This window comes from Dendrobates tinctorius, unplaced genomic scaffold (assembly GCF_039654945.1).
Source record: "Dendrobates tinctorius isolate UK_male_01 unplaced genomic scaffold, ASM3965494v1 ptg000003l, whole genome shotgun sequence".
In the NCBI taxonomy this organism is placed as follows: Eukaryota; Metazoa; Chordata; class Amphibia; order Anura; family Dendrobatidae; genus Dendrobates; species Dendrobates tinctorius.
In genome coordinates, this window is record NW_027361671.1 from 91,090,778 (window position 1) to 91,117,871 (window position 27,094).

The 27,094-nt window shown below is 41.9% G+C and overlaps 1 protein-coding gene across 5 annotated transcripts in view; it reads left to right on the plus strand.

Moving 5' to 3' along the window:
• TAOK3 (TAO kinase 3) overlaps positions 1-27,094 on the plus strand; it is a 285,404-nt gene that overhangs the window by 125,574 nt on the left and 132,736 nt on the right. For 4 of the 5 annotated variants that reach the window (XM_073559574.1, XM_073559568.1, XM_073559579.1 and 1 more), the window contains 3 exons: positions 8,941-9,108; positions 12,439-12,645; positions 19,570-19,704. In XM_073559574.1, coding sequence (XP_073415675.1) covers positions 8,941-9,108; positions 12,439-12,645; positions 19,570-19,704 — 510 coding nt within the window. The remainder of the gene's footprint in view (positions 1-8,940; positions 9,109-12,438; positions 12,646-19,569; positions 19,705-27,094) is intronic. The other variant, XM_073559596.1, reaches the window with a different exon arrangement.

Below are 27,094 nucleotides of genomic sequence, written 5' to 3' on the forward strand. Positions count from 1 at the left end.
TATATATATATATATATATATATTATATTATATAATTTTTTTTTTTATTATTTTTTTTTTTCTATTTCCCTTTGCATTTGTTTTAGGTCTTAAATTTTCCTTCCCTCAAACTTTAAATATTCTGGGTAATCGGACATCCATGAAATTTTTTATCCACAGGTTAATGATAAAGTACATGCTATCTCAGCTAGCCCTTAGCATGTTTGTTGTTCTACACGCGTGCCCACAAATCTCTTAAAAGACTCTTGAGCTATAGCCATGCAGAATTTTTTTGAGGAGTTTTTTGCAGAGCATGAAAATTTGCTTAGAAGTGTTTTGAAAAACTTTTCCCATTCACTTTTGTTGTAAAATCCCTTTGCTGGTCACAGTTTCAGATTTTTCAGCAAATTTTTTTTGCAGTTTTTTTTTTTTTTCCCCCACCAGGGTTGTGTTTTTTTTTTTTTTTTGCAGTTTTTTTTTTTTTTTCCCCCACCAGGGTTGTGTTTTTTTTCAGTTTTTTTTTTTTTTTTGAAGCGTTTCCTGATGGAATCCGCTCAAAACTAAAGCTGCAAAAAAAAACCAAAAAACGCTTCAGGAATAAAACTATTCCTGAACACTTGTAAAATTCTTTAAAACTGTTTCAGGAAACAAACTCCTTCTCCCAAGTCTCCTAGGGGAAAAAAATAAGTTTTGATTCATTCTGGGAGACGCCCATCTGTCTACCATCCCCCGCTCTTTGCAGATGTACACATGGGTTCACTCTACAACAGGCCACTGTTCTCCCACTCACTGCACTTAGAAACTTTGGGCTCTGTTCACACTTACATTAAGGCTTTTCTGTGAGGTTTTGGTTGCTTTTCAGAAATTGTTTGTTCCATTGCAAACCATATTTTTGGAAATCGGAGACAAGATAATTAGTCTATTGGGTAATGACAGCTCATGGCAGATCCATCTTTTTATTTGTGAACAGATTAATGTTATGTAATGTTGTGCCAGTCCTTACACTGGTTACCCATCCACTCAAGAATTTAGTGTAAACTTATTACCCTCACCCACCAGGGCTGTGGAGTCGGTAACCCAAACCTGCGACTGACTTCTCAATTTCCCTTACACCAACTCCACGTCTCCGACTCCCACATATATTATATTTAAGTGAAAAATGTAGTACAATGTGAACATCAGACACTTAATCATTTTTATGATACAATAATCAAGATATTTAGATAGAACATAATATTTATTGGAATACAACTTTAGAACACAAAAAACTGTAATAAATTGTAAATATGTAACACACTATGATATATATATATATATATATATATATATATATATATATATATATATATATATATTATGTAATAAGCTATCTAAGTGGCAAAAAAGTTTTCAACAAAAACATACTAAATAACATTTGTGCAGTCTATGAATTTGTTCTAAGAAATAGAATTGCCTCCATCAGTTCCTCCTTCATAGATTACCTCAAATCTGACCTAATAATTTTAAGGCTAGAGAGCAACCTCTCTACAGTAACTTGGGTTGGAGGCAAAGCCGTAACCACATGGGCAACATCTCTAACAATTTCCAGGTATAAAGGAATTGCCTCATGCACAGTCAATTTTGAGGAACGATTGTATTTTTCTATTTATTTGAGAGCAAGTGAAACATTTTGCTGAAATATGGTCAATCTGCTTGCTATAGGAGACGGAGTGAAATCTTTTTCCTTGCGGCAACGCTTTGCCTGCTCCATGTCATCCAAATACTTGTCAAAGTCAAACTCCTCATCTGATGAGGATGAAGATATGGCAGCAGTAGCACTGTCAGGATCCAAGCCCTCTTGCGCCTGGCAGTCCTCCTGTAGGCCACTCATCCTAACTGCTACCTCAGTCAGAGCTTCTTTTCCTATAATAATAAATTTTATTTCTATAGTGCCGACATATTCCGCAGCACTTTACATTTCAGAGGGGATATGTACAGACAATAGACATTACAGCATAACAATAATCACATAGATCATAACAGATACCAAGAGGAATGAGGGCCCTGCTCGCAAGCTTACAATCTATAAGGGAGACACGAAAGGTGGGTGGTAACAGTTGCCCTGATTGTATGGATCAGCCATAATCTTAAGTGTGTAACAGTACAGATGCAGAGGGCTAATGGATGCATAAAGCATGTGGGAACATGATGCGGGGAACCTGGTTATGGTAAAAACTTTTGGCTGTGCCACATAGGGATAGATTAGGTTAATGTGTTGAGGCGGTAGGCCAGTCTGAATAAATGAATTTTCAGGGCACGCTTAAAATTGTGGGGATTGGGGACTAATCGTATTGACCTGGGAAGTGCATTCCAAAGAATTGGAACAGCACGTGTATAGTCTTGCAGATGGGAATGGGAGGTTCTGATTGAGGATGCTAACCTCAGGTCATCAGCAGAGCGGAGGGCGCGGGTAGGGTGGTATACTGAAACAAGGGAGGAGATGTAGGGTGGTGCTGAGCCATGAAGAGCTTTGTGGGTGAGGGTAATAAGTTTGTACTGGATTCTGGAGTGGATGGGTAGCCAGTGTAATGACTGGCACAAGGTAGAGGCATCGGTGCAACGATTGGCAAGGAATATGATCCTGGCAGCAGCATTCAAGACAGATTGGAGGGGGGAGAGTTTGGTAAGAGGGAGACCGATTAGAAGAGAGTTACAATAGTCGAGACGAGAATGAATAAGAGAAACAGTAAGAGCTTTTCCGGAGTCAAAAGTAAGAAAAGGTCGAATTCTAGAAATGTTTTTGAGGTGCAGATAACAAGAGCGAGCCAGTGATCGTATGTGGGGGACAAAGGAAAGCTTGGAGTCAAGCTTGACCCCATTACAGCGGGCATGTTGCTGGGGAGTAATAGTGCAACCACACACAGAAATGGCAATGTCGGGTATAGGTACATTAGTAGCAGGATGAAACACAAGGAGTTCAGTCTTTGACAGGTTCAGTTTCAGATATAGTGAGGACATGATGTTAGACACAGCGTTTAGACAATCGCTGGTGTTTTCTAGAAAGGCAGGCGTGATGTCATTAGAAGAAGAATATAATTGGGTGTCATCAACATAGAGATGGTACTGGAAACCAAATCTACGGATTGTTTGACCAGTAGGGGCAGTGTACAAAGAGAAGAGGAGGGGGACTAGGACTGATCCTTGAAACCCAACAGTAAGGGGAAGATGAGAGAAGGAGGAGCCAGCAAAAAAGATACAGTAAAGGAGCGGTCAGAGAGATAGGAGGAGAACCAGGAGATAACGGTGTCCTTGAGGCCAATGGAACGGAGCATAGTGAGGAGGAGCTGATGATCCACAGTGTCGAATGCTGCAGAGAGATCCAAGAGAATTAGCATGGAGTAATGACCATTTGATTTAGCTGTTAGTAGATCATTAGAGACTTTAGTGAGGGCAGTTTCAGTAGAGTGTAAAGAGCGGAAACCGGATTGGAGAGGGTCGAGAAGAGTTATCAAAGAAATAGCGGATAAGACGGGAGTGGACCAGGCGTTCCAGGAGTTTAGAGATGAAGGGAAGATTAGAGACAGGTCTATAAAGTAGTTAGTGGCACAGTTTTGGTCGAAGGATGGTTTTTTTAAGTAGTGGATGTATGACGGCATGCTTAAATGAGGAGGAAAAGCTACCAGAAGAGAGAGGTTCAATATTTGTTAGGTGAGGGGTGACAGCAGGGGAAAGGGGCTGGAGTAGATGTGATGGAAATGGATCACTGGTGCAAGTGATTGGGCGAGAAGATTCAAGGAGCCTGCTTACTTCTTCTTACATAGTTAGTAAGTAACATAGTTAGGCCGAAAAAAGACATTAGTCCATCCAGTTCAGCCTATAAAATTCTGTCAGAATAAATCCCCAGATCTACGTCCTTCTAAAGAACCTAACAATAACTGTAAGATACAATATTGTTACGTTCCAGGAAGACATCCGGGCCTCTCTTGAACCCTTCGACTGAGTTCGCCATCACCACCTCCTCAGGCAGGGAATTCCAGATTCTCACTGCCCTAACAGTAAAGAATCCTCTTCTATGTTGGTGGAAAAACCTTTTCTCCTCCAGACGAAGAGAATGCCCCCTTGTGACCGTCACCTTCCTTGGTATAAACAGATCCTCGGAGAGATATTTGTATTGTCCCCTTATATACTTATACATGGTTATTAGATCACCCCTCAGTCGTCTTTTTTCTAGACTAAATATTCCTAATTTTGCTAATCTCTCTGGGTACTGTAGTTCCCCCATCTCCTTTATAAATTTTGTTGCCCTGCTTTGTACCCGCTCTAGTTCCATTATATTCTTCCTGAGTATCAGTGGCCAAAACTGTACACAGTACTCCATGTGCAGTCTAACCAGAGATTTGTACAGAGGCAGTATAATGCTCTCGTCATGTGTATCCAGACCTCTTTTAATGCACCCCACGATCCTGTTTGCCTTGGCAGCTGCTCCCTGGCACTGGCTGCTCCAGGTAAGTTTATCATTAACTAGGATCCCCAAATCCTTCTCCATGTCAGATATACCCAGTGGTTTACTGTTCAGTGTGTAATGGTGATATTGATTCCTTCTTCCCATGTGTATAACCTTACATTTATCACTGTTAAACTGCATCTGCCACCTTTCGGCCCAAGTTCCCAACTTATCCAGATCCATCTGTAGCAGAATACTACCTTGTATTGACTGCTTTACATAGTTTTGTATCATCTGCAAATATCGATATTTTACTGTGCAAACCTTCTACCAGATCGTTAATAAATATGATGAAGAGAATAGGTCCCAACACCGACCCCTGCGGTACCCCACTGGTCACAGCGACCCAGTTAGAGAATATACCATTTATATCCACCCTCTGCTTTCCAACACTAAGCCAGTTACTTACCCATTTACACACATTTTCCCCCAGACCCAGCATTCTCATTTTGTGTACCAACCTCTTGTGTTGCACGGTATCAAACGCTTTGGAAAAATCAAGATATACCACATCCAATGACTCGCCTTGGTCCAGTCTATAGCTTACCTCTTCATAAAAGCTGATTAGATTGGTTTGACAGGAGCGATTCCTCATAAACCCATGCTGATATGGCGTTAAACAGTTATTCTCATTGAGCTAATCCAGAATACCATCCCCCAGAATCCCTTCAAATATTTTTACCAACAATAGAGGTTAGACTTACTGGCCTATAATTTCCAGGTTCACTTTTAGAGCCCTTTTTTTTTTTTTTTTCCTTCTGTGACTGGTTCAAAATCAGAGAGTGAGCTAGATGCAGTGAGGGAGGGAGGACAGTGATTGGGATTGTGAGGTGATTGGGAGATAATTTCCTGTCGGATTTGGTCAATTTTTTTCTTTGAAGTAATTGGCCAGATCATCAGCTCGAAGCTCCGTGGTTGGGGCCTGTACTCTTGGGTTGAGTAGAGAATGAAAAGTGTAAAAGAGACGTTTAGGGTTATTGGACAGTGAGGTGATGAGGGTGTTGAAATAGTAAGCTGTTGATCATCAAGCAGTATACGATGACTTGGGTCCACATAAACAGTTGGCAGAAAAAATTTATTTTTCAATAGCTGTCTCTCTCCGTTTCATTGAAGCATAAATGTCATCTGTGACTAAACCTCCTCTTTGGGACAGGCAAAATAGCAAGTTCTTCCACTCCCTTATGAAAATGCCAGGAGTTAAATCCTCAGCTTGTAATTTTTTAGTCACGGTAAATGGGTGATTAAGCAATTCCTTCAATTCAGCCACCTGTGTCCATTGACCTTCATTTAGGGTTACCTGAGGGTTCGCCATATCTTTAAGAAATGGTTTTAGTTCAAGCAATCGCTCAATCATTAAATAAGTGCTGCCCCACCGAGTGGCTTGATCGACAATTGCCCCTTTCCCAGCACGTCTCTTCAATTTCTTTGACACAAACATATCGAACATTGATGGCAAAATAGTTCACTTTGTGACGTGTGCAGGCATCCATTTTAAGAAACATGAAGCGTCTTTTGAGTCTTTTTAAGATCTTCCTTTTACAGAGAGCACATAATCACTTACAATATTAGCATTAGTTACCTTCCTGTGACAGAGATGAGCAGTAGTACTTTCACTTTCTCCAGCTTGGGGCTCAGGAATCGGATCCTGTGCAGGGCAGGCACCCTCCCCCTCCTCTGGTGAAGACGGTAGAAGACAGGAGAGAGGAGGGGAGATTGCCCCCTGCCGTCTGGAGCCGGTGCAGGACGGGAGCACTGCAGCATACAAATGAGTTTTGATAGGTGCGTGCCCCCACTTCTAGGGGGGGGCAGCTGCCCCTCGCTGACTACGGCCATGATTCACACACAGCGTTTTTGCCGTAAAATGCAGTGACTCTGGGCATCCCTGCAAAGTCAGTGGGTTTCAAGATATGACTTTCAGACACATCGTTTTGTGAGGATCCGTTTTTGGGCTCAAAAATGGATCCTCACAAAGAATGAGTATGTCAGTTTGTGCGGCGTTTTTTTAATCAGCTTTTGCTATTGAAAACATTATCTATGAGCTCAAAAACCTTTCAGGTGATGCGTTTTTTTAAAAAGCTGATCGGCTTTTGCAGCTGAAAAACGTATCCTGAAAAAACGCAGCAAAAATGCTGGGTGAATGTAGCCTTAGATCAGGAATAGAACAGCCATTTATAGGAGATTTCATAATTTTCCCAAATTCCTTTGAAAAAATATTCAGCACATTCTGCATTGAACTACTGTAACCAATTTATTAAATATTTTAGGAGTCGGTCCATTTTATACCGACTCCACCAAAATGAGCTCCGACTCCACAGCCCTGTCACCCATAAAGCACTCCATGGCTCAGCACCACCCTACATCTCCTCCCTCGACTCGGCCTACCACCCTACCCGTGCCCTCCATTCTGCTCATGACCTGAGGTTAACATTCACATTAATTAGAACCTCCCACTCCCTTCTCTAAGATTTTTCACGTGCTGCGCCAATTCTTTGGAATGCACTACCCAGGTTAATATGATTAATCCCCAATCCCCACAGTTTGAAGTGTGCACTAAAAACGCATTTGTTCAGACTGGCCTATCGCCTCAACGCATTAACCTAAGTATCCCCTGTGTGGCTCATTCAAAATTTCTTACCATAATCAGGTTCCTCTCATCATGTTCTCACATGCTTCATGCATGTAATAGCCCTTTGTGTCTGTACTGTTACATATTTAGACTGTTAACTGGTTCATGCAGCAACAGGAACACCCGATTCTTACACTATGGCTGGTCCAAACAACAAAAGCAATTGTTACCATCTACCTTTCGTGTCTACCTTTTTCCTTATAGATTGTAAGCTTGCGAACAGGGTCCTCATTCCTCTTGGTATCTGTTTTGATCTATGTGTTTATTGTTAGGCTCTGTCTATCGTCTGTAGAAGTCCCCTCTATAATGTAAAGTGCTGCGGAATATGTTGGCGCTATAGAAATACAATTATTTATTAAATGGGGAGACTTTACTTTCCTCTTTAGTGACCCTTTTGTGACTGTTGTTGTGCAAGTTTGTTAAAAAACCCCACAATGCTATATAGATGGTGAAAGTATGACTTTCCTCTAATCAACCTTGCATTGTTTTTCTGAAATGTTTTTGGCAATTATAAGTTCTGCTGTACTCTATAGCTATAGGTAGATGTAAGTAATGTGCAGTTTTAGAGGAGGAGGACTTTATCTAGCCACAGTGGGGTGGGAGGCAAGTGTCAAGTACACGCTTCTTGTTTTCTGGATTGGTAGGACAAGTCCTGGTTTATCCACAGCAGAACCAGGTTGGATTTGTTGGATCTTTTTTCTATTCTACGCATTTTTTATTTTTCTGTTTGTTTTGCTTAAAGCAGTACATGAAAGACTGCCCCAAACTGCACTGTAATTTATGACCCCACACTCCATGTTATCATTGTAATGTTTTGATCATCATTTTTTTTTTACTTTTTTTTTTTTTTTGTGACGCTTCAGATGGGGGATTCGGATTTTGTAAATTGTATGAGCAATATATTTTTGGTAGAACATTTTTTTAACAAAATTTCGTTATTCTTTTAACATGATATGAAAAGCGCAGACTTGGTATGTTTTTAATTTAAAGTCGCCATAATTTGTACGATAAAACTAAAATTTTGACCTTGTAAGTAACGTAGTTGTTTGTGATCATAGAATGAATGCAGTTTGCTAAAATTTTAGAGAGAGTCTAGTGTATATCTACCAAATTTAGAAAAATAATCTAAGGTGTGAACAAAATCTGACACAACCTCTCCATTCATTCTACATTCTAGATCAGGGTTCCTCAACTCCAGTCCTCAAGGCCCACCAACAGATCATATTTTCAGGATTTCCTTTGTATTGCTCAGGTGATAATTGCATCACCTGAGCAATACTAAAGCCCCCGTCACACACAGCGAACTTAATAGCGAGATCGCTGCTGAGTCACAGCGAGCTCACCAGCGAGATCGCTGTTTGGCAGCTCACCAGCGATCATGTAGCGACACACCAGCGATCATGTAGCGACACACCAGCGATCCTGAAAAGGTCATATCGTTGTCGGGATCGCTGGTGTGTTGCTATGTGTGACGGGGCCCTAAGGAAATCCTGAAAACATGATCTGTTGGTGGCCCTTGAAGACTGGAGTTGGGGAACCCTGTTCTAGATAACAGACTCAAATGGTGAACATGATGGATACAGTCACACCTACATAGTGGGTTAGATTGCTGTCTCATTGAAGGTCCAGTTAGACATTTCTGTCCCCATTTTAGGAAGAAATGGGTGCGTGTAATGCAAATTCTGTTTTATTACTCTAATTTACAATTGTGTACATCAATAAGCTAAAGGAATAAAGGAATAAAGGGGAAAAAGAAACTCAAAATAAAAGCAAACAATATTCTATTGAAGCAATTTAGTAAAACAAGATGTTAGTTCTCCTAGAAGTAACTTGCACTTCTCTTGGATTTTAGCATGACTTTGTGCGCAGAGAGAGGCCAACGCGAGTCCTTATAGATTTGATTCAGAGGACTAAAGATGCTGTGAGAGAGCTGGACAATTTACAGTACAGGAAAATGAAAAAAATACTCTTTCAGGAATCACGAAATGGTCCATTGAACGAGTCTCAGGAAGATGACGAGGTAAGAAATAAAAAGTACAATAATCCATACAGCTACAATTTTTTTGTGTTCGATATATCCACTATACACACATACAGATATGTATTTCAAATATATTATACTGTGTGTATGTATATATGTGTAATACACACAAGTATAGATCTCTATATTATGAAAATATAAATATATTCCTATATAGAAATCTATACTTGTGTGTGTATAATATGTATACATCTCATGTTCATATTTATCTGTATGTACAGTATATAGATTGATAGGTCTGTCTCTATAGATGTGAGAAATATCTCAATTAGAAATGGAAGTGAATTGTTGAGTGCCCTGTAAAATTTCTTTGAGAATATTTCCTAGTCTCACAAATGTGAAGAATGTTTGGAACTGGTTCTGCCAGGACTATGTAAAGGCACAAGTGAGGTGTATCCTTTTTTTTTTTTTTTTTTTTTTTTTTTCCAATTTAAATAATGAAGCAGATTTTATTTTGGGGTAATAAAATGACATCAGAAATGTTCATGTTGCCTATAACATTGTTTAGTGTTCTGTCCAAGATACTTTCACCATTCTTATCGATTGGTCACAAGATGTGTTTGCAAGATTACTTATGGGCCTGGCTCTCTGCCATTGTGTAGTATAGGCTGTTGACCATTTAATTAGATATTTTAGCATGGACTGTACAAGAAATGGTCTCTCTAGGGAAAAGCTAACAGACCGCCCTCTCTTCACTTAGGACTTTTATCATATGTGTAACTTGTTACACTGCATGGTTATTATGCTAAGCAAGACGTCTAGCTATACCAAGGCTGGAGCTGTGCTACTATATTATGTCCCAAATACCGATCAGTTCAGTGTAAAGTTATAGCCCAAGCTAGAGAGGTCTCATGTCTGAAGCACCTTTTTAGATAACTTTCTAGCGTTCAGTATTCTGAGGATTGCTGCCTCATGTTCAGTCAGTGATTCTGTGTATGTGTGGAGAATTATATTTTTTAGCATAGATAGCTGACATTTTTTCCTTTTTTTTTTAAAAAAAACATCCTAATACTGGTTTAGAAGTTTGATAAACTATGATCAAGAAATAAAATACACCTTTTATTCTGTAGTATTCTCATTGCAATGCCCCCGCTGCTACATTTTATGTTTTGCTTTGTTAAACTCAAACAATTTGAACCAGTAAAATCCTTTTGTTTATGGCAGTGTTCAGACGAGCCTATGATAAACTTGTCCGATTTTTTTTTTTTTTTTCATCCAGGGTAAAAAATAATTGTTATTGTCATTCGTGCAGCGGTTTCTTTACATTCATGTGACGTCTGTTTTCATAAATCTACCGTTTAAAATGGACATGATCAAATATGGTTTACTGTGCAAAGAACTGCACTGGATATGTATAAACTGGATACAAACCAGATTATTTATAGGTAGCGAAATTTTATTTTATTTGGCAAACGCATAGGCTTGAGTGGGCAACATTTATCCGAAATACGGAAGAAAATTTTGCATACTGCAATTTTAGTCTAGTTTTTATCTCGCATGAATGTTCAAACTGTATGAAGAAACTATTCTCTGAACAGCACTATTCAATAACATTGGTCTGTGTGCTGTCCGTGTACCATCTGATGTGAATACAACATTGGTCTGTGTGCTGTCCGTGTACCATCTGATGTGAATAGAACATTGGTCTGTGTGCTGTCCGTGTACCATCTGATGTGAATAGAACATTGGTCTGTGTGCTGCCTGTGTACCATCTGATGTGAATAGAACATTGGCCTGTGTGCTGTCCGTGTACCATCTGATGTGAATAGAACATTGGTCTGTGTGCTGCCTGTGTACCATCTGATGTGAATAGAACATTGGTCTGTGTGCTGTCCGTGTACCATCTGATGTGAATAGAACATTGGCCTGTGTGCTGTCCGTGTACCATCTGATGTGAATAGAACATTGGCCTGTGTGCTGTCCGTGTACCATCTGATGTGAATAGAACATTGGTCTGTGTGCTGCCTGTGTACCATCTGATGTGAATAGAACATTGGCCTGTGTGCTGTCCGTGTACCATCTGATGTGAATAGAACATTGGCCTGTGTGCTGTCCGTGTACCATCTGATGTGAATAGAACATTGGCCTGTGTGCTGTCCGTGTACCATCTGATGTGAATAGAACATTGGCCTGTGCTGTCCGTGTACCATCTGATGTGAATAGAACATTGGTCTGTGTGCTGTCCGTGTACCATCTGATGTGAATAGAACATTGGCCTGTGTGCTGTCCGTGTACCATCTGATGTGAATAGAACATTGGCCTGTGTGCTGTCCGTGTAACATCTGATGTGAGTAGAACATTGGTCTGTGTGCTGTCCGTGTAACATCTGATGTGAATAGAACATTGGCCTGTGTGCTGTCCGTGCACCATCTGATGTGAATAGAACATTGGTCTGTGTGCTGTCCGTGTAACATCTGATGTGAATAGAACATTGGCCTGTGTGCTGTCCGTGTACCATCTGATGTGAATAGAACATTGGCCTGTGTGCTGTCCGTGTACCATCTGATGTGAATAGAACATTGGTCTGTGTGCTGTCCGTGTACCATCTGATGTGAATAGAACATTGGTCTGTGTACCATCTTATGTGTCAGATTCCAGAAATCCCTGCAACTGTTTTGTGTATATATATATATTAATAACATTTTGAAAAAATTCCAGATGTGTCTTGTGGATTTTCAGGTATAAAAATTTCAACAAAAAAAAAAATCTGCTTTATGTGAAGAGGCTCTCCTAGACAGATAACCCCCCCCCTCCAAGTTGAATTTCTTGCTTGCATGCAGGCTCTTTTCTTCTCCTCCTGTCCTTGTGTCAATGGTTCTTTATGTAGGGAGTGAACTAGTGGAGTACTGGCCCAGTTGGGTTTGTTCATGGGTGAAAGTCCATACCTCAACTATGAGAACAGATAAACCGCTGCCTGCAAAGCCTTGCCGCACGTAGAATAGTAATGATCCATACATAGGTGGTAGTTTAACAAATGCACAGTGTCTACCAAGTTGTAATTCTCAGGACTTTGTGCTCACACAAAGCCCCATGTACTAATGGCTTCACTCTTGCAATGGTATACATTGTAGAGACCCTTAGTAGTAACAAATACAGTAGTCCCCTTTTACAATAGTGGATTTTAAGAAGATAGTTTTCCATGATTATGACTTGTACAATGAAATTAGTTTTACCTGCTTAGTTATGCAAGTGTAAACTCTACAGAATATGGACTTGCATACATTACCAGTAAAAGGTTCCAATGATGTCTGTGAATGCTCAGACATGTATATGACTGGTAATGGTAATATTTTTGAATAACCCCTATAGGACAGTGAACACGCAACAAGCGTGACCAGAAAAATGGACAGCCTCGACAGCAATCATTCCATACCAAGTATGTCGGTCAGCACGGGTAGCCAGAGCAGCAGTGTGAATAGCATGCAAGAAGTCATGGACGACATGAGCCCAGACCTGAGCTTGATGCAAAGTTACAGCTGCACTTTTGATTCCACCTCCTCCTTGGTCCCCAAGAAGGTAAGTTGTTTTTTTTCTTGGTCAGTGGATTCAGATTTAGGAGTGGGAGATGGAGGTTAGAAATAGTTAAATTTCAGGGCACTCCATGCATCACTGTCTATGCACAGACAAACTCATATGCACACATTTTTTTAAGGATTTTTTTTTTTTTTTGCCCGTGGATCCACTAAAAAATCTGAAAAATCACTGCAAAAATACTCTTCCTACTAATTTTGATAGTAAAACCACTTTGCTTGTCACTTATTCAGTGATGTATTTTTTCTCACTTCAGGCTTTGTAAAAAAAAAAAAAAAGTAGTTTCCAAGAGAAAAAGGTCGCACTCTGCGGGATAATGATGAATGTTTATTGACACTAAATTACATGTCACGTCGGAGATGTGAAGGAGAGTGTGTCAAATGGCTGACTACGGCCGTTTCACGCTACTCGAGCGCTTCCACAGGTCCTGGCACCCGGGAGTCCTGGATGTGAGCTCTCCGCCTGCTGCCAGCCACGGACCTTAGCACGGTAACAGCGGTGCCGTCCGCTTTCTTGCATTGACTTAAAAAAAAAAAAAGTGCCTGTCCATTCTGAAAGTGCTCCGAACTAGGCACTGTCCAATCAAAAAGCTGCAAAAATCGTTTTAGTTAAAAAAAAAAAAAAAAAAAAAGACCTGCCAAAATGTTTCAAAACCACTTTAAGGGTATGAGCACACGTTTAAGTGTTTTGCAGTGCAGTTTAAGTGTTTTGGCTATCACAATATCTGGAAAGGGGAATCGTTTTGTGTGCATTATAAATGATCACACAATTGCAATACTTTGGTCCCCAATTCCTCATTTGCAGTTATTTTGAAGTGACTTTTTTGTCTTGTATTCATTTGTTTTTAGCACCTATTTCTTCAAAATGGCACAAACTGGTTAGACTAAATTTTAGCAATATTGAAGATTTTCATCGTTTAACGTTTACTTTTTTGCACTTTTTTTTTTTTACTAGCTCAGTCATATGATCTTTTTGAATTTTCTCATTTTAGTCTTTAATTTGTCAATATTTTTATAAAATCGTGGAAAATCCCAAATGATGAATTGGGCTAAAATATCTGGCTGTTAACCATGGCCACAAAAAAAAAAGACCAAACTAAGTAAATTTTATATTTAATGAGGAAAAAAAAGAGAGCACACATTAAATAGCAAAGTGCAAAACCTAGAAGTCACTACTAGAACAATTTTAAGACACCCCCCCCCCCCCCAAAAAAAAAAAAAAAAAGACACAAAGACAGTGATGGATTGAGGGCCTCTGGTTCTGCAATTTGTGTTTTAGGATGTCTGCTAAAAAAAAAAAAATCTTCGTTTGGTGGCCAGATACCATATTGACCTGGCAAAAATCGAATGCCATATTTAAATAGGCCCAAATCCAAAATTAATGGCATGCTTGCTTCATAGCTCCAGAATCTCTGCCCGGGGCAGTAAAGGAAACCGGCTAGTCTTCACGAGCAGTGGTCACCCAAGTGCAGCAGCACTGTTGACTTTTTGGGCTACTGCTAACTAGGGTAAGTTCACACATGGCAGATATTTTGCAGCCCTGTTCAGATGTCAGAAATGGATTTTTAGTCATATATGTCTGCCACAAATCTGCCACGTATGAGCCTACTCGTATATATGGCGCCTGCTGCCAGACAACTGGAGGAGGAGGAAGAGGATTTTGACCAATTTATGATAGTGTGTGTGTGTGTGTGTGTGTGCTGATTTGTGTGTGTGTGCTGATTTGTGTGTGTGTGCTGATTTGTGTGTGTGTGCTGATTTGTGTGTGTGCTGATTTGTGTGTGTGTGCTGATTTGTGTGTGTGTGCTGATTTGTGTGTGTGTGCTGATTTGTGTGTGTGTGCTGATTTGTGTGTGTGTGTTGATTTGTGTGTGTGTGTTGATTTGTGTGTGTGTGTTGATTTGTGTGTGTGTGTGTTGATTTGTGTGTGTGTGTGTTGATTTGTGTGTGTGTGTGTTGATTTGTGTGTGTGTGTGCTGATTTGTGTGTGTGTGTGCTGATTTGTGTGTGTGTGTGCTGATTTGTGTGTGTGTGTGCTGATTTGTGTGTGTGTGTGCTGATTTGTGTGTGTGTGCTGATTTGTGTGTGTGTGTGCTGATTTGTGTGTGTGTGTGCTGATTTGTGTGTGTGTGTGCTGATTTGTGTGTGTGTGTGCTGATTTGTGTGTGTGTGTGCTGATTTGTGTGTGTGTGTGCTGATTTGTGTGTGTGTGTGCTGATTTGTGTGTGTGTGTGCTGATTTGTGTGTGTGTGTGCTGATTTGTGTGTGTGTGTGTGCTGATTTGTGTGTGTGTGTGTGCTGATTTGTGTGTGTGTGTGTGCTGATTTGTGTGTGTGTGTGTGCTGATTTGTGTGTGTGTGTGTGCTGATTTGTGTGTGTGTGTGTGCTGATTTGTGTGTGTGTGTTGATTTGTGTGTGTGTGCTGATTTGTGTGTGTGTGCTGATTTGTGTGTGTGCTGATTTGTGTGTGTGTGTTGATTTGTGTGTGTGCTGATTTGTGTGTGTGCTGATTTGTGTGTGTGCTGATTTGTGTGTGTGCTGATTTGTGTGTGTGCTGATTTGTGTGTGTGTGTGTGTGCTGATTTGTGTGTGTGTGTGTGCTGATTTGTGTGTGTGTGTGTGCTGATTTGTGTGTGTGTGTGTGTGCTGATTTGTGTGTGTGTGTGTGTGCTGATTTGTGTGTGTGTGTGTGTGCTGATTTGTGTGTGTGTGTGTGCTGATTTGTGTGTGTGTGTGTGCTGATTTGTGTGTGTGTGTGTGTGCTGATTTGTGTGTGTGTGTGTGTGCTGATTTGTGTGTGTGCTGATTTGTGTGTGTGCTGATTTGTGTGTGTGCTGATTTGTGTGTGTGTGTGTGTGCTGATTTGTGTGTGTGTGTGTGTGCTGATTTGTGTGTGTGTGTGTGCTGATTTGTGTGTGTGTGTGTGTGCTGATTTGTGTGTGTGTGCTGATTTGTGTGTGTGTGTGTGTGCTGATTTGTGTGTGTGTGTGTGCTGATTTGTGTGTGTGTGTGCTGATTTGTGTGTGTGTGTGCTGATTTGTGTGTGTGTGTGCTGATTTGTGTGTGTGTGCGCTGACTTGTGTGTGTGTGCGCTGACTTGTGTGTGTGTGCGCTGACTTGTGTGTGTGTGTGCTGACTTGTGTGTGTGTGTGCTGACTTGTGTGTGTGTGTGCTGACTTGTGTGTGTGTGTGCTGACTTGTGTGTGTGTGCTGACTTGTGTGTGTGTGTGCTGACTTGTGTGTGTGTGTGCTGATTTGTGTGTGTGTGTGCTGATTTGTGTGTGTGTGTGCTGATTTGTGTGTGTGTGTGCTGATTTGTGTGTGTGTGTGCTGATTTGTGTGTGTGTGTGCTGATTTGTGTGTGTGTGTGCTGATTTGTGTGTGTGTGTGCTGATTTGTGTGTGTGTGTGCTGATTTGTGTGTGCTGATTTGTGTGTGTGTGCTGATTTGTGTGTGTGTGCTGATTTGTGTGTGTGTGCTGATTTGTGTGTGTGTGTGCTGATTTGTGTGTGTGTGTGTTGATTTGTGTGTGTGTGTGTGTGCTGATTTGTGTGTGTGTGTGTGCTGATTTGTGTGTGTGTGCTGATTTGTGTGTGTGTGTGTGCTGATTTGTGTGTGTGTGTGTGCTGATTTGTGTGTGTGTGTGCTGATTTGTGTGTGTGTGCGCTGATTTGTGTGTGTGTGCGCTGATTTGTGTGTGTGTGCGCTGATTTGTGTGTGTGTGCGCTGATTTGTGTGTGTGTGCGCTGATTTGTGTGTGTGTGTGCTGATTTGTGTGTGTGTGTGCTGATTTGTGTGTGTGTGTGCTGATTTGTGTGTGTGTGCTGATTTGTGTGTGTGTGTGCTGATTTGTGTGTGTGTGTGCTGATTTGTGTGTGTGTGTGCTGATTTGTGTGTGTGTGTGCTGATTTGTGTGTGTGTGTGCTGATTTGTGTGTGTGTGTGCTGATTTGTGTGTGTGTGTGCTGATTTGTGTGTGTGTGTGCTGATTTGTGTGTGTGTGTGCTGATTTGTGTGTGTGTGTGCTGATTTGTGTGTGTGTGTGCTGATTTGTGTGTGTGTGTGCTGATTTGTGTGTGTGTGTGCTGATTTGTGTGTGTGTGTGCTGATTTGTGTGTGTGTGTGCTGATTTGTGTGTGTGTGTGCTGATTTGTGTGTGTGTGTGCTGATTTGTGTGTGTGTGTGCTGATTTGTGTGTGTGTGTGCTGATTTGTGTGTGCTGATTTGTGTGTGTGTGTGCGCTGATTTGTGTGTGTGTGTGTGCGCTGATTTGTGGGTAAAGTACATTTAATGACAATTTTTTTTTTTTTTAACCGCCTTCACCTCGTACTCAAACCATGGTGACTTGTTAATGCCAAATATGTAGTCACACATCTACAACTTTAAAGCACATGGGTTTTTATCTTAATTTGCCCTATGGTAAAGTGTTAGGGTGTGTGCACACGCTGCGGAATTTTCCGCGCGGATTTGCTGAGGATTTGAATCCGCAGCGTTTTTACACCTGCTCCCTTATAGAAATCCGCAGGTGTAAAAACGCAGGGGAAATCTGCACTAAATCCACAGGTAAAACGCAGGTCATTTTACCTGCGGAGTTAGCAAAATCTGTGTAGAAAAATCCACAGCAGAATCCGCAAGGTGTGCACATACCCTTAGAATTTGTATATTAATGTAAAAATTAAAATCTCATGTTTGAGATTTACTAATATGTTAAAAAAATCACTAAATTAAAGGCAAACTCAAAGTATAGAACCCATGTAAGCAAACCCCCCCCAAAAAATCCAAAGGTGCATAAAAGAAAATCTTGTAGGCCGTCCATTACTAGAGCTCTGGCCATGTAACAATAGCGCCATACTGATAGTAAGTGTTACAATGTCCTAGTAATGGTCACTGAGGTGGACACCAGAGCAAACCCTTTTAGGAAGGGTGGGCTTTTCCTGTGACAAATCAACCTTAATTGGCTGAAGGGTGCGATTCTTGTGGGAGATCATCATGGTGACAATTGCCCTCATTCAGCCCAGTCCATTTTTTGGCCTAGTTCATTGTTGTCTGGACACCAGTATACACGTAAATGTGTTGTAAGGGTCAGCATGACCCACAATAGCCAGTGACCCTTCTGATGGGCTAAAACTAACAGGGCCGTTTCTTGGGTCATGTTTACCCATAGTCTTTTATTTTAGTAGTTCTGGTCCCGAATCCTCCTCAGAAACCTCTTTTGGGGTATGTGCACACTTTGTGTAGGCGCTGGCATACCCGATGACTTTCTGAAGCGGACTCCTCAGGAAAACTGGATTTCCCTGAAGTCGTCTTTGCTGTCATTTAGGTAATTTTTGTGGTGACTTTGACATCACAAATCTTATTTTTAACTATATTCTTTTGGCTACTTCCGTTTGGAGGCTCCCACTTGTTTTATAGCCCTTTTTAGCCACTTTTAGAGCCTGGAAAGCCGTAAGGTGTGCACCGCAATGTCAGAACCACTTGTGCACGCTAAAGAATGTTTCTTGGCTGGAATCCACCTGACCCAAGACAACGTGCGCACAAACCCCGAGAGGGCACTCGGAATAGACTCACAAGGCATTGTTGTTGATGATGATGAACCCACTCTGCTCCGGACACGAGGACATTTTTTTAGGCTTTCTTTTTTTCCTGAAGAGATTTTGAATCATGAGGGATGGAAAATCCTGAAGCAGATGCTGGTGGAAGCGACACCAAACTCTGCTGCACAGAACGTCACCGGATGGAAACTCTTCAAGATGTCTTCAGGAAAAGAGCTGCCTCTTTTTGGATTTGCCCAGCTCAAAAAAAAACTAAAACCGGCAGTGTGAACATGGCCTGATATGAGCACAATGTTCTGCTGGGAGGAGGAGGCCAGTGCCCATTACTGGGGCAGCGCCTGGTCCTCCGCGGCCTCGTGTATGGGCACCGGGCTCCTTACTGATGCCCCATAAGATTATTATATAGCCCGACCCCTCATTTATTAGGTCACACATCATGTAGTCGGAGGGCCACAAAAGGCGCAGGTCCATCCCTGGGCTGCCACCATTTTGGGGGTGTTCCCTGCCTCTCAGCTGTGCAAATGTCACATATGTTTTAGAGATCGTGCGGTCTCTTTAAAAGAGAAAAAAAATCCCACTCCGCGAGTGATCCCTCCTCAGCGAGGCTGGAAAGTGCTAGAACGAGCGGGGTGTGAGGAGCCGTGCCCGCCGCCGTACCCCCTGCACCCAGACTGCGCGGCCAGCGGCCCCCTCCCACACATAAAATCACACATAGCTCTATTGCAGCCAGAAGGGGCGGAGACTGCACGGCAAAGCCCAAAATAGAGCAGCGGCGGCGGCGGCACTAAAAGACAAAAGAGGCGCTGAGGGGAGCGGGAGGGGGCTGCGCCGCGGCTCGGCGGGCACGGCTCGTGGCTTCAGTGTGAGTGTGAGGAGTGTGTACGTGTGCGATATAAATAAATATATCTCCACAGTCCCCTCCTCCTCTGCCTCCTCCTCCGGCTGGATGGGATTGTGGAGCTGCTGAAGCTGCTGCCGTGCTGGAGGAGCCTGCACACACGGATCAGCTGACCCCGCCGAGCTCCAGCTGCAATGGGCTGCCGCCGCGGTCTCTCCTCTCGCCCCTCGCCCGGTGGCCGCTGCAGGGACTGAGCCCCGGGCGCCGCCGCTGAGACATCGGCGATCACCGAGCAAAGGGGGAAAAGCAAAGCAACCCACCAGAGGGGGGCAACGGGGAGTGAGACAGCGGGAGAGAGGGGAGAGACGGCCGGGGGGGCGGGAGGGAGGGAAGGTGGGGGAATCACGTTAAACTATGCATCTCATCGAGCCGTGCTGGCGCGGACGGAGGGCTGAGAGACACGCTGCCGCAGCCGGGACCGCCGCACACTCCTCTCTCCTGCTTTTCACCCCTTCCTGCAGGATCATGCATTCATAAGGGATGAGGCGGACCACAGGGATCCCAGGCCTGAGCTGCGGCCTACCCCGTCAGTGCAAAGTCAGGCACTTCATTACCGGAGCCGCGAGCGATTCGCTACAATCAAATCAGCATCTTTGGTAAGAGCGGCTGTGGCCGGTGTGTGCGCTCCTATGTGCTGCCATTGCTCCATCACCCATCCCCCTCCTCCCCCCCCACCGCCTTGTGCTGCACCTTCCCCTCACCTCATCCTGGCACCCTCAACCCCACCACCCCTCCCTCCTTAAAAAGAGATTTGCATCTCCTGGTTACCCTCCCCCGTCCCCTATCTGTCGTTCATGTTTTAATGTTTGTTGGCATAGCAACCAGGGCTTGCAAAGGAGGAATTCTAGCCCTGTGCATGGAATACAAAAATCCCTCCATATTGTCCTAGCCCTGGATGTGTGCAGAAAATCCCGCTCCGTGGTGTGCCAGTGCTGCAATATTAATACCAGCTGGGCAGGGACATGTCGGCTCTTTGTGTGTGGAGGGGCTTTCTCTCCCCTGTAATGTCACCTGTGTGTGAATGCCCTCCGCTACACCACCTCGCCATGTATGATGATGGGTGGCGGGCTTTTCATGGCTTGACCCTCCCTGGCGGGTGGCGTGTGTCTAGTGTATGCCGAGGCATTATACACGGTTGTGTTGTGAGGAGCCTGTTCTCCATGCAGGGGTCAGCTGCCATGCAAACGGGAAACGTCTACATTTCTGCAGCTATCAATTGCATAATCCCCCAGATATTCCCTCCAAAATAGACGGGAGTCCTTGTAAAAAGAAGGAAAAAAAAAAAAGAGGGGGGCACGTCACACCCCTTTCACACACACGCACACACACACACGTACATGCAGGATCGTATGTGGCTACATATGGATACACCAGCCATACACAAAGTCCCTGTTTGCCTTCTGTCATTGCTACCTTTCTGGAGAAGGGGCAGAGCCGGGTTGTGTCGACATGTACTGATGCTGGCACAAGGGTACAGATCCAATGCTAGAATTGTGGCTGGCATATGCCATGTTGTGTCGGTCGTCACAGCCTCTGATGGGAGCTGAGCTGCTCCCATACATACTGCATTTGTGTGCTTACATGATGTGGGGCTTCATTATTCCAGAGCTCCATGGTCATCATAAAACGGGAACCATTTTTGATCCTATTCTGCAATCCCCCAAACTTGCTGTTCAGCAGCCTATTTAGTTTTTAGGTTTTTCCCCTTTGCTGACATGAAAGGCAATTATGGGTTTGTGTAAAATGCTTACTCACATCCAAAGCACCACATTTTAGAGGAGCTGGATCTTCGGTTGCAATGCACATGCTAATAAGGCAAGGATTCCTGGGTGGTTTATGTTGCCATGATGCTTGTATGGATTACCATATGTGGTACTTGGGAAACACAAGTTCCTGTTTATCAGTTATTTTTGGTCCTTCACCTCACCGAGGTTGCAGGTATAGGGTGGTTTAGGCCATTGACATGCCCACGTACCCGATATGGTGATGAGGAGGTGAATTTATTGGGCTTTTTATGTGCATGGTGGAAATAAATGTTAATGTCCACCTGACAAAAAATGGCTTGTGCACATTAGAAAGAATGAAGTGTAGGCCTCATGTCCCATAAATGCCATATCTATTGTTGTGCAGCAGTGGTTGATTGGAGGGATGATTTGGTTGATTTTCATATGGCCCATTACACTGGCCTTGTAATATCTTCCATTCTCAAAAATCCCATGAGACTTTGACTTGGCAAGAGCTTAATCCCTGACACCTGTTTTGCATACAGAAGTTACTTCATAATCTGATGTAACCTTGGGTGAACAATTAGGCTCTCCAGCCAATAATTTGGCCCAGGGCTCACGGTGTTGCTTATGGTTCTCTATGGATGAATGTTTTATGTGGTTGACTTCTGTGGTCATATCTGGGTTCTTCTTCAGTTATATCTGGCTTCTAGGTAGTGAGCACTTGTGTGTAGTCCAGAATGTGCATCGGCCTGTATCTGATTTTCTTTAGATAGCCTTTTTGCTGAAGACTCCTGTGTGAAGGGAATAGATGTGTTATATTGGAGTAAAACAAAATTATTTTTCTATTACTGCTATAGTGTCCAAAAGCCCAGAAATTGTCCTGCATTGTGCTAGCGCTGTGTATGTACAAGGTGTTGTAAAGCATTCACCTATAATCTCCGTCCTACTTTCCGTTTCGTCACACATTTTGTTTCTCTGTTTTGTTTCATGTAGCCAGATCCATCAAAATACCAACATCCATTAATGCGGTTTATTGTGTTACCTACATGGTGTCAGTCATACCAGAAAAAATATTGCAGCATTTTTGGTGGAATCTGTGACTGAGCCTCGAACGCAGATGTGAACATTTGGTTTTGCTATTATTTTGTGTGAATTGTGAAACTCCTTTTCGTGCAAAAGTGTGAATGAGCACAGTATTCGGAAATTTATTTGGAGATGATGCATGGGTAATGTAATATTCGTGCGTCTTTGGGACCCTGCTGCCTTGCTATGGTTGACATGTTGCTTACCTTCGAACTCTGGAGATGTGGCTGCTCTGGTTTTCATGAATAGTACTTTGCGGCCAGAAAACAGAACTCTGATCAGATTGGATTGGGCTTTTTGGCTCTGTTTATTAAGATAAAGGTTTCAGTCTTATCTTTTCTACAAGTGATCAACTGCTCACGTCTTCGCTTTCAAAAACTCCATTAAAGGGCCTTGTCAAACTGTTCTTGAAAAGCGGCCTGCATGACGGTAGGAGGTCCAACATAACCGCCTTAATATTGTAGGATGAATCTGTTGGTCCTTCAAACCCATTCTGTTTGGGTGGGATTTGGAAAAGATCCCTCCCCCCCCCCCCCAAAAAAAAAAAAAATGTATGAGAGAGGCGTTATTCAAGTCTCCTTTTTTGAGCATGCATTTTTATGTACCCTATGGCATAATGAATCCAAATCCGATTCTTTTTTTACTTGATTAGTTTCCCCAATTTTCTAAGGCTTTGGATGACGATGACTGCCTTTTGTTTGTAGTATGCTGCCATCCATGATGTTTCTAGGATTCATTCTCAGAGTTTTGTATAGAGTACAGGCAAGTGTAAACTGGATAACGAATTGGTGTGTCAGACAGTTTTTGGAGCTTATTTTGATTCTGGGATCCATCTTTATGGTTTTGGAAAACAGGCGATGTAATAGGTAAAACAACTGAACTTGGTCTGCTGACAGGTATAATAAAGAGAAGAACTGGCACCAACATTCCGCCTCTGCTAAAGTAGTGCTGCTTCATGGAAAAACTTCTAACACCGGAACCTTTGGGATTTCTGCTGCGCACCAGAAAATATAATCTATGCAAGTACGTCTAAAAAAAAGAGGTGGCACTCTGCGTCCCTTTAAAAACTCTTCATTGTTTAGCTTTTAAAATATGGATGCAGTAGAATGGTGTGGAAACGTGGTGAATGACGGCCGTTTCACACCTCCTGCGGTTCAACGGGTTCTGAAGTCATCCACCATGTTTCCATATCATTCTCCTGTATCCATGTTTTAAAAGGTATACAATAAAGAATTTTTAAAGGAACAGCGAGTGCCGCTTTCTTTTTTTTTTTTTTTTTTTTCTTGAACAAACTTAGTCTGCTGTCAGGCTGGCTTTGTGTAAAAAAAAAAAAAAAAAAAAAAAAATTCTGCAAGAAAATTTCGATCTCTCAACGGTGTTGTGTTCCTTTGTATAAAATCTTTGAGCAATAATTGTTTGATATAGTTACCCCCTTCACGCAAACGGACATTACTATGTCTGCCCTGAGGTCAACACGTGGAGAGGGTTTAGGAGCTAATTTCCCTCACCCAACCCTTAACCATTCAGTAGATACCAGCTTAGTGATGTCCCCGAAAGCAGCAATCGGAGCTAAGCTCCAGTTGCTCTTGCTGACCATTTAGATACTACTGTCATTTTCTGACTGCAGTATTTAAATATAGTGGAGCGATCGCCTTTGTAGTTGTGCACAAACTACCATTGGCTCCCCGCAATGTGATCACAGAGTACAAATGGGTTCCCGTAGCAGCCCAGGGCTTGTTGGAGGCCATTTTGCTATGCCTGGGAAGCCCTGCCAGAGGCCAGGCTTCAAAGGAGACTTCCGTTTTCACTATGTATTGTAATGCAGGGCTATATAGAGCAGGAAGGTTTCAAGTTCCTTAAGGAGACGAGATGCTGCAGTAAAAAAGAAAAAAAAAACCTTTTTAAAAATAAAGTCAATCATCCTCTCTCCTTTTGAAAATAAACATATTTAGGATCACCACATTTGTAAAAGTCCGATCAAAATATAAAATTTCCCTGTACGGTAAACACCTCAAAGAGCAAGAAAAACCTGTAATGCCAGAATTGCCTTCTTCCGGTAACCAACCTCCCTAAAAATGTACACTAAAAAGCGTACAAAACATTCTATATAATGGACTATTAAACCCATCAATTGGCCTTGCAAATGCAGTCCTACCTCTCAATTGACAGAAAAATGTTATAGGTTGAAAAAAGCAACACAAAGTAAAAAAAATATCATTTTTTAATACAGCCTTCTAAATTTATTTTAATCACTTAAATAAAAAGAAATTCCATGCCTTTTTTTTTTTTTTTTTTTGAATTCGCACTTGGCTTGGAGACTCATGTTTCCAGGTCACTTTGTACTATATATTGAATGCCATAAAAGCAAAACCTAAATAACAAAGGCAAAATTGCATTTATTTTCACCATTGTATCCTGCTTGCAATCTTTTCCCCTTTTTTCAGTACATTGTCATGCAAAACTACAACTTAACCCACAAAAAACAAGCCCTCATACAGTTGCGTTGACGAAAAAAATTATAGTTCTTGAAAGAAGGTAAAAAAACCCGCAAAAATGAAAAATTGTCCGCTCTTAAATGACTCCTAAATGACCACATATGTAAGCAGTGTAGCTTATTATGCTTTGCTTATATAGCGCTATCTTATTCCGTAGAGCTTTACATTTTGCACACATTATCATCACTGTCCCCGATGGGGCTCACAATCGAAACCCACGCAAACACGGAGGGAACATACAAACTCCTTGCAGATGTTGTCCTTGGTGGGATTTGATCCCAGGCCCCCTGCGCTGCAAAGCTGCAGTGCTAACCAGGGCTGTGGAGTCGGTAAGCCAAACCTGCAACTCCGACTCCGACTCCTCAATTTCTCTTACACCGACTCCAACTCCGACTCCACGACTCCGACTCCCACACATATTGCTTATATTTAAGTGAAAAATTTATTGTAGTACAATGTGAACCTCAGACATTTAATCATTTTTATGATCCCATAATCAAGATATTTAGATAGAACAGAATATATATTGGTGTACTACCCGGTTTTCATTCTTTTTGGTACAGATACGATATGGATAGACAGATATGGATAAATGGATAGATAGAGCAGATTTCTAATCTGCTTTTGCTATTGAAAACATTATCTATGAGCTCAAAAACCTTTCAGGTGATGCGGTTTTTTAAAAAGATGATCAGCTTTTGCAGCTGAAAAACGTATCCTCAAAAAACACAGGAAAAACGCTGTGTGTGAACGTAGCCTTAGATCACGAATAGAACAGCCATTTATAGGACATTTCATAACTTTCCCAAATTCCTATGAAAAAATATTCAGCACATCCTGCATTGAATTACTGTACCCAATTTATTATATATTTTAGGAGTCGGAGTCGGTCCATTTTATACCGACTCCGACTCCACCAAAATGAGCACCGACTCCGACTCCACGACTCCGACTCCACAGCCCTGGTGCTAACCACTGAGCCACCGTGCTTAATATTGTACTTACAGGAAAGTTGCTTATGCTGCAGTATCAGTTATTCTGGAGCAGTGTTCAGTTCTTTGTTACAGGTAAATGTCAGCTAGAATAGGATCTTGCCAATATTCCCCTATTTCTTTCCCTTCCTTTTGTGCTTGGGTTTTTCTTGGAGATGGTTTGATGATCTGCTTTGATCAGAGTAAAGTTGCACACCCTTGCCGGTTTTTGTCTCTACAGTTGTGACGAGTTCACAGTGCACTAGATTTTTCACGCTCATGATTGATCATTCCCACTCCCTAATGTAATCTAATCCTTTTATTCTGATGACCTATAGGCATAAAGTGCCTTACCGAGATGTGACAGCCATATGGTTATGGTACATTGTTGTAGACCTAAGGAACCCATTGGTCACACAACAAATTAGGACAAGGTGTCTTTTGTGGAGATGAAATAAATTAAGAAATTGTAAGTTCTCAGGTTACTGTTGTACATGCTTTATCCACATCTAGTCTGCATTTTCGCCTTAATATAATGACATTAGTAATCTTTTGACTCACTAATCCAGCCTGATGTATCCATTAGTAAGATAAAGCGCTCCTCAAACAGTTTATCAAACTGCAAATTCCTCTGAAAGTGTAGATGGCAATCGGCTGCACCGCACTGTGAAGTGGTCATGTTAACATCACAGGTGGCAGAAGATACAAGTTTGCCTTCCAGTTCCAAATGTAGCAAGTATTGAGGGACATTAACAGATGGTAAAGGGAGAATGTTTTCCTCTTTGCTAAACCTACTTTGATCCCTAAATCACATGACTTAGTAAAAGATGCTTCTGCAGCCTTTAATCTGAAGTAAAGTAGGTGCAGTACCTACTGAAGAAATTCTAGATTGCTGTGTTCATTGTCTTGCTGAACCATGCTGGACAGCTCCTGTTTTTTCCACAGTGTTGTAGGCAGAGTAGCTGCTTCTAGTAATAAGCTGCAGGATTCTTCATCTCTGCTTACTGCACCAAAAACACATTACTGGCTTGGTCACTTGAATTTATGGCTAGCTTTGTAAGTTTTTATAATGCCATTAACACCTTCATGACCCAGCCTATTTTGACCTTAATGACCAGGCCATTTTTTGCAATTCTGACCAGTGTTCCTTTGAGGTAATAACTCAGGAACGCTTCAACGGATCCTAGCGATTCTGAGATTTTTTTTGTGTGACATATTGGGCTTCATGTTAGTGGTAAATTTAGGGCAATAATTTTTGCGTTTATTTGTGAAAAAATCAGAAAATTTAGAAAATTTCGCAATTTTTAAATGTTTAATTTTTTTTCTGTTAAACCAGAGTTATGACACACAAAATAGTTACTAAATAACATTTCCCACGTATCTACTTTACATCAGCACAATTTTGGAAACAAAACTTTTTTTGTTAGGAAGTTATAAGGGTTAAAAGTTGACCAGTGATTTCTTATTTTTAACAACAAAATTTACAAAACCATTTTTTTAGGGACTGCCTCACATTTGAAGTCACTTTGAGGGGTCTATATGGCAGAAAATACCCAAAAGTGACACCATTCTAAAAACTGCACCCCTCAAGCTACTCAAAACTACATTCAAGATTATTAACCCTTCAGGTGCTTCACAGGGACTAAAGCAACGTGGAAGGAAAAAAAGGACATTTTAATTTTTCCAACAAAAATTTTCTTTTATCAATTT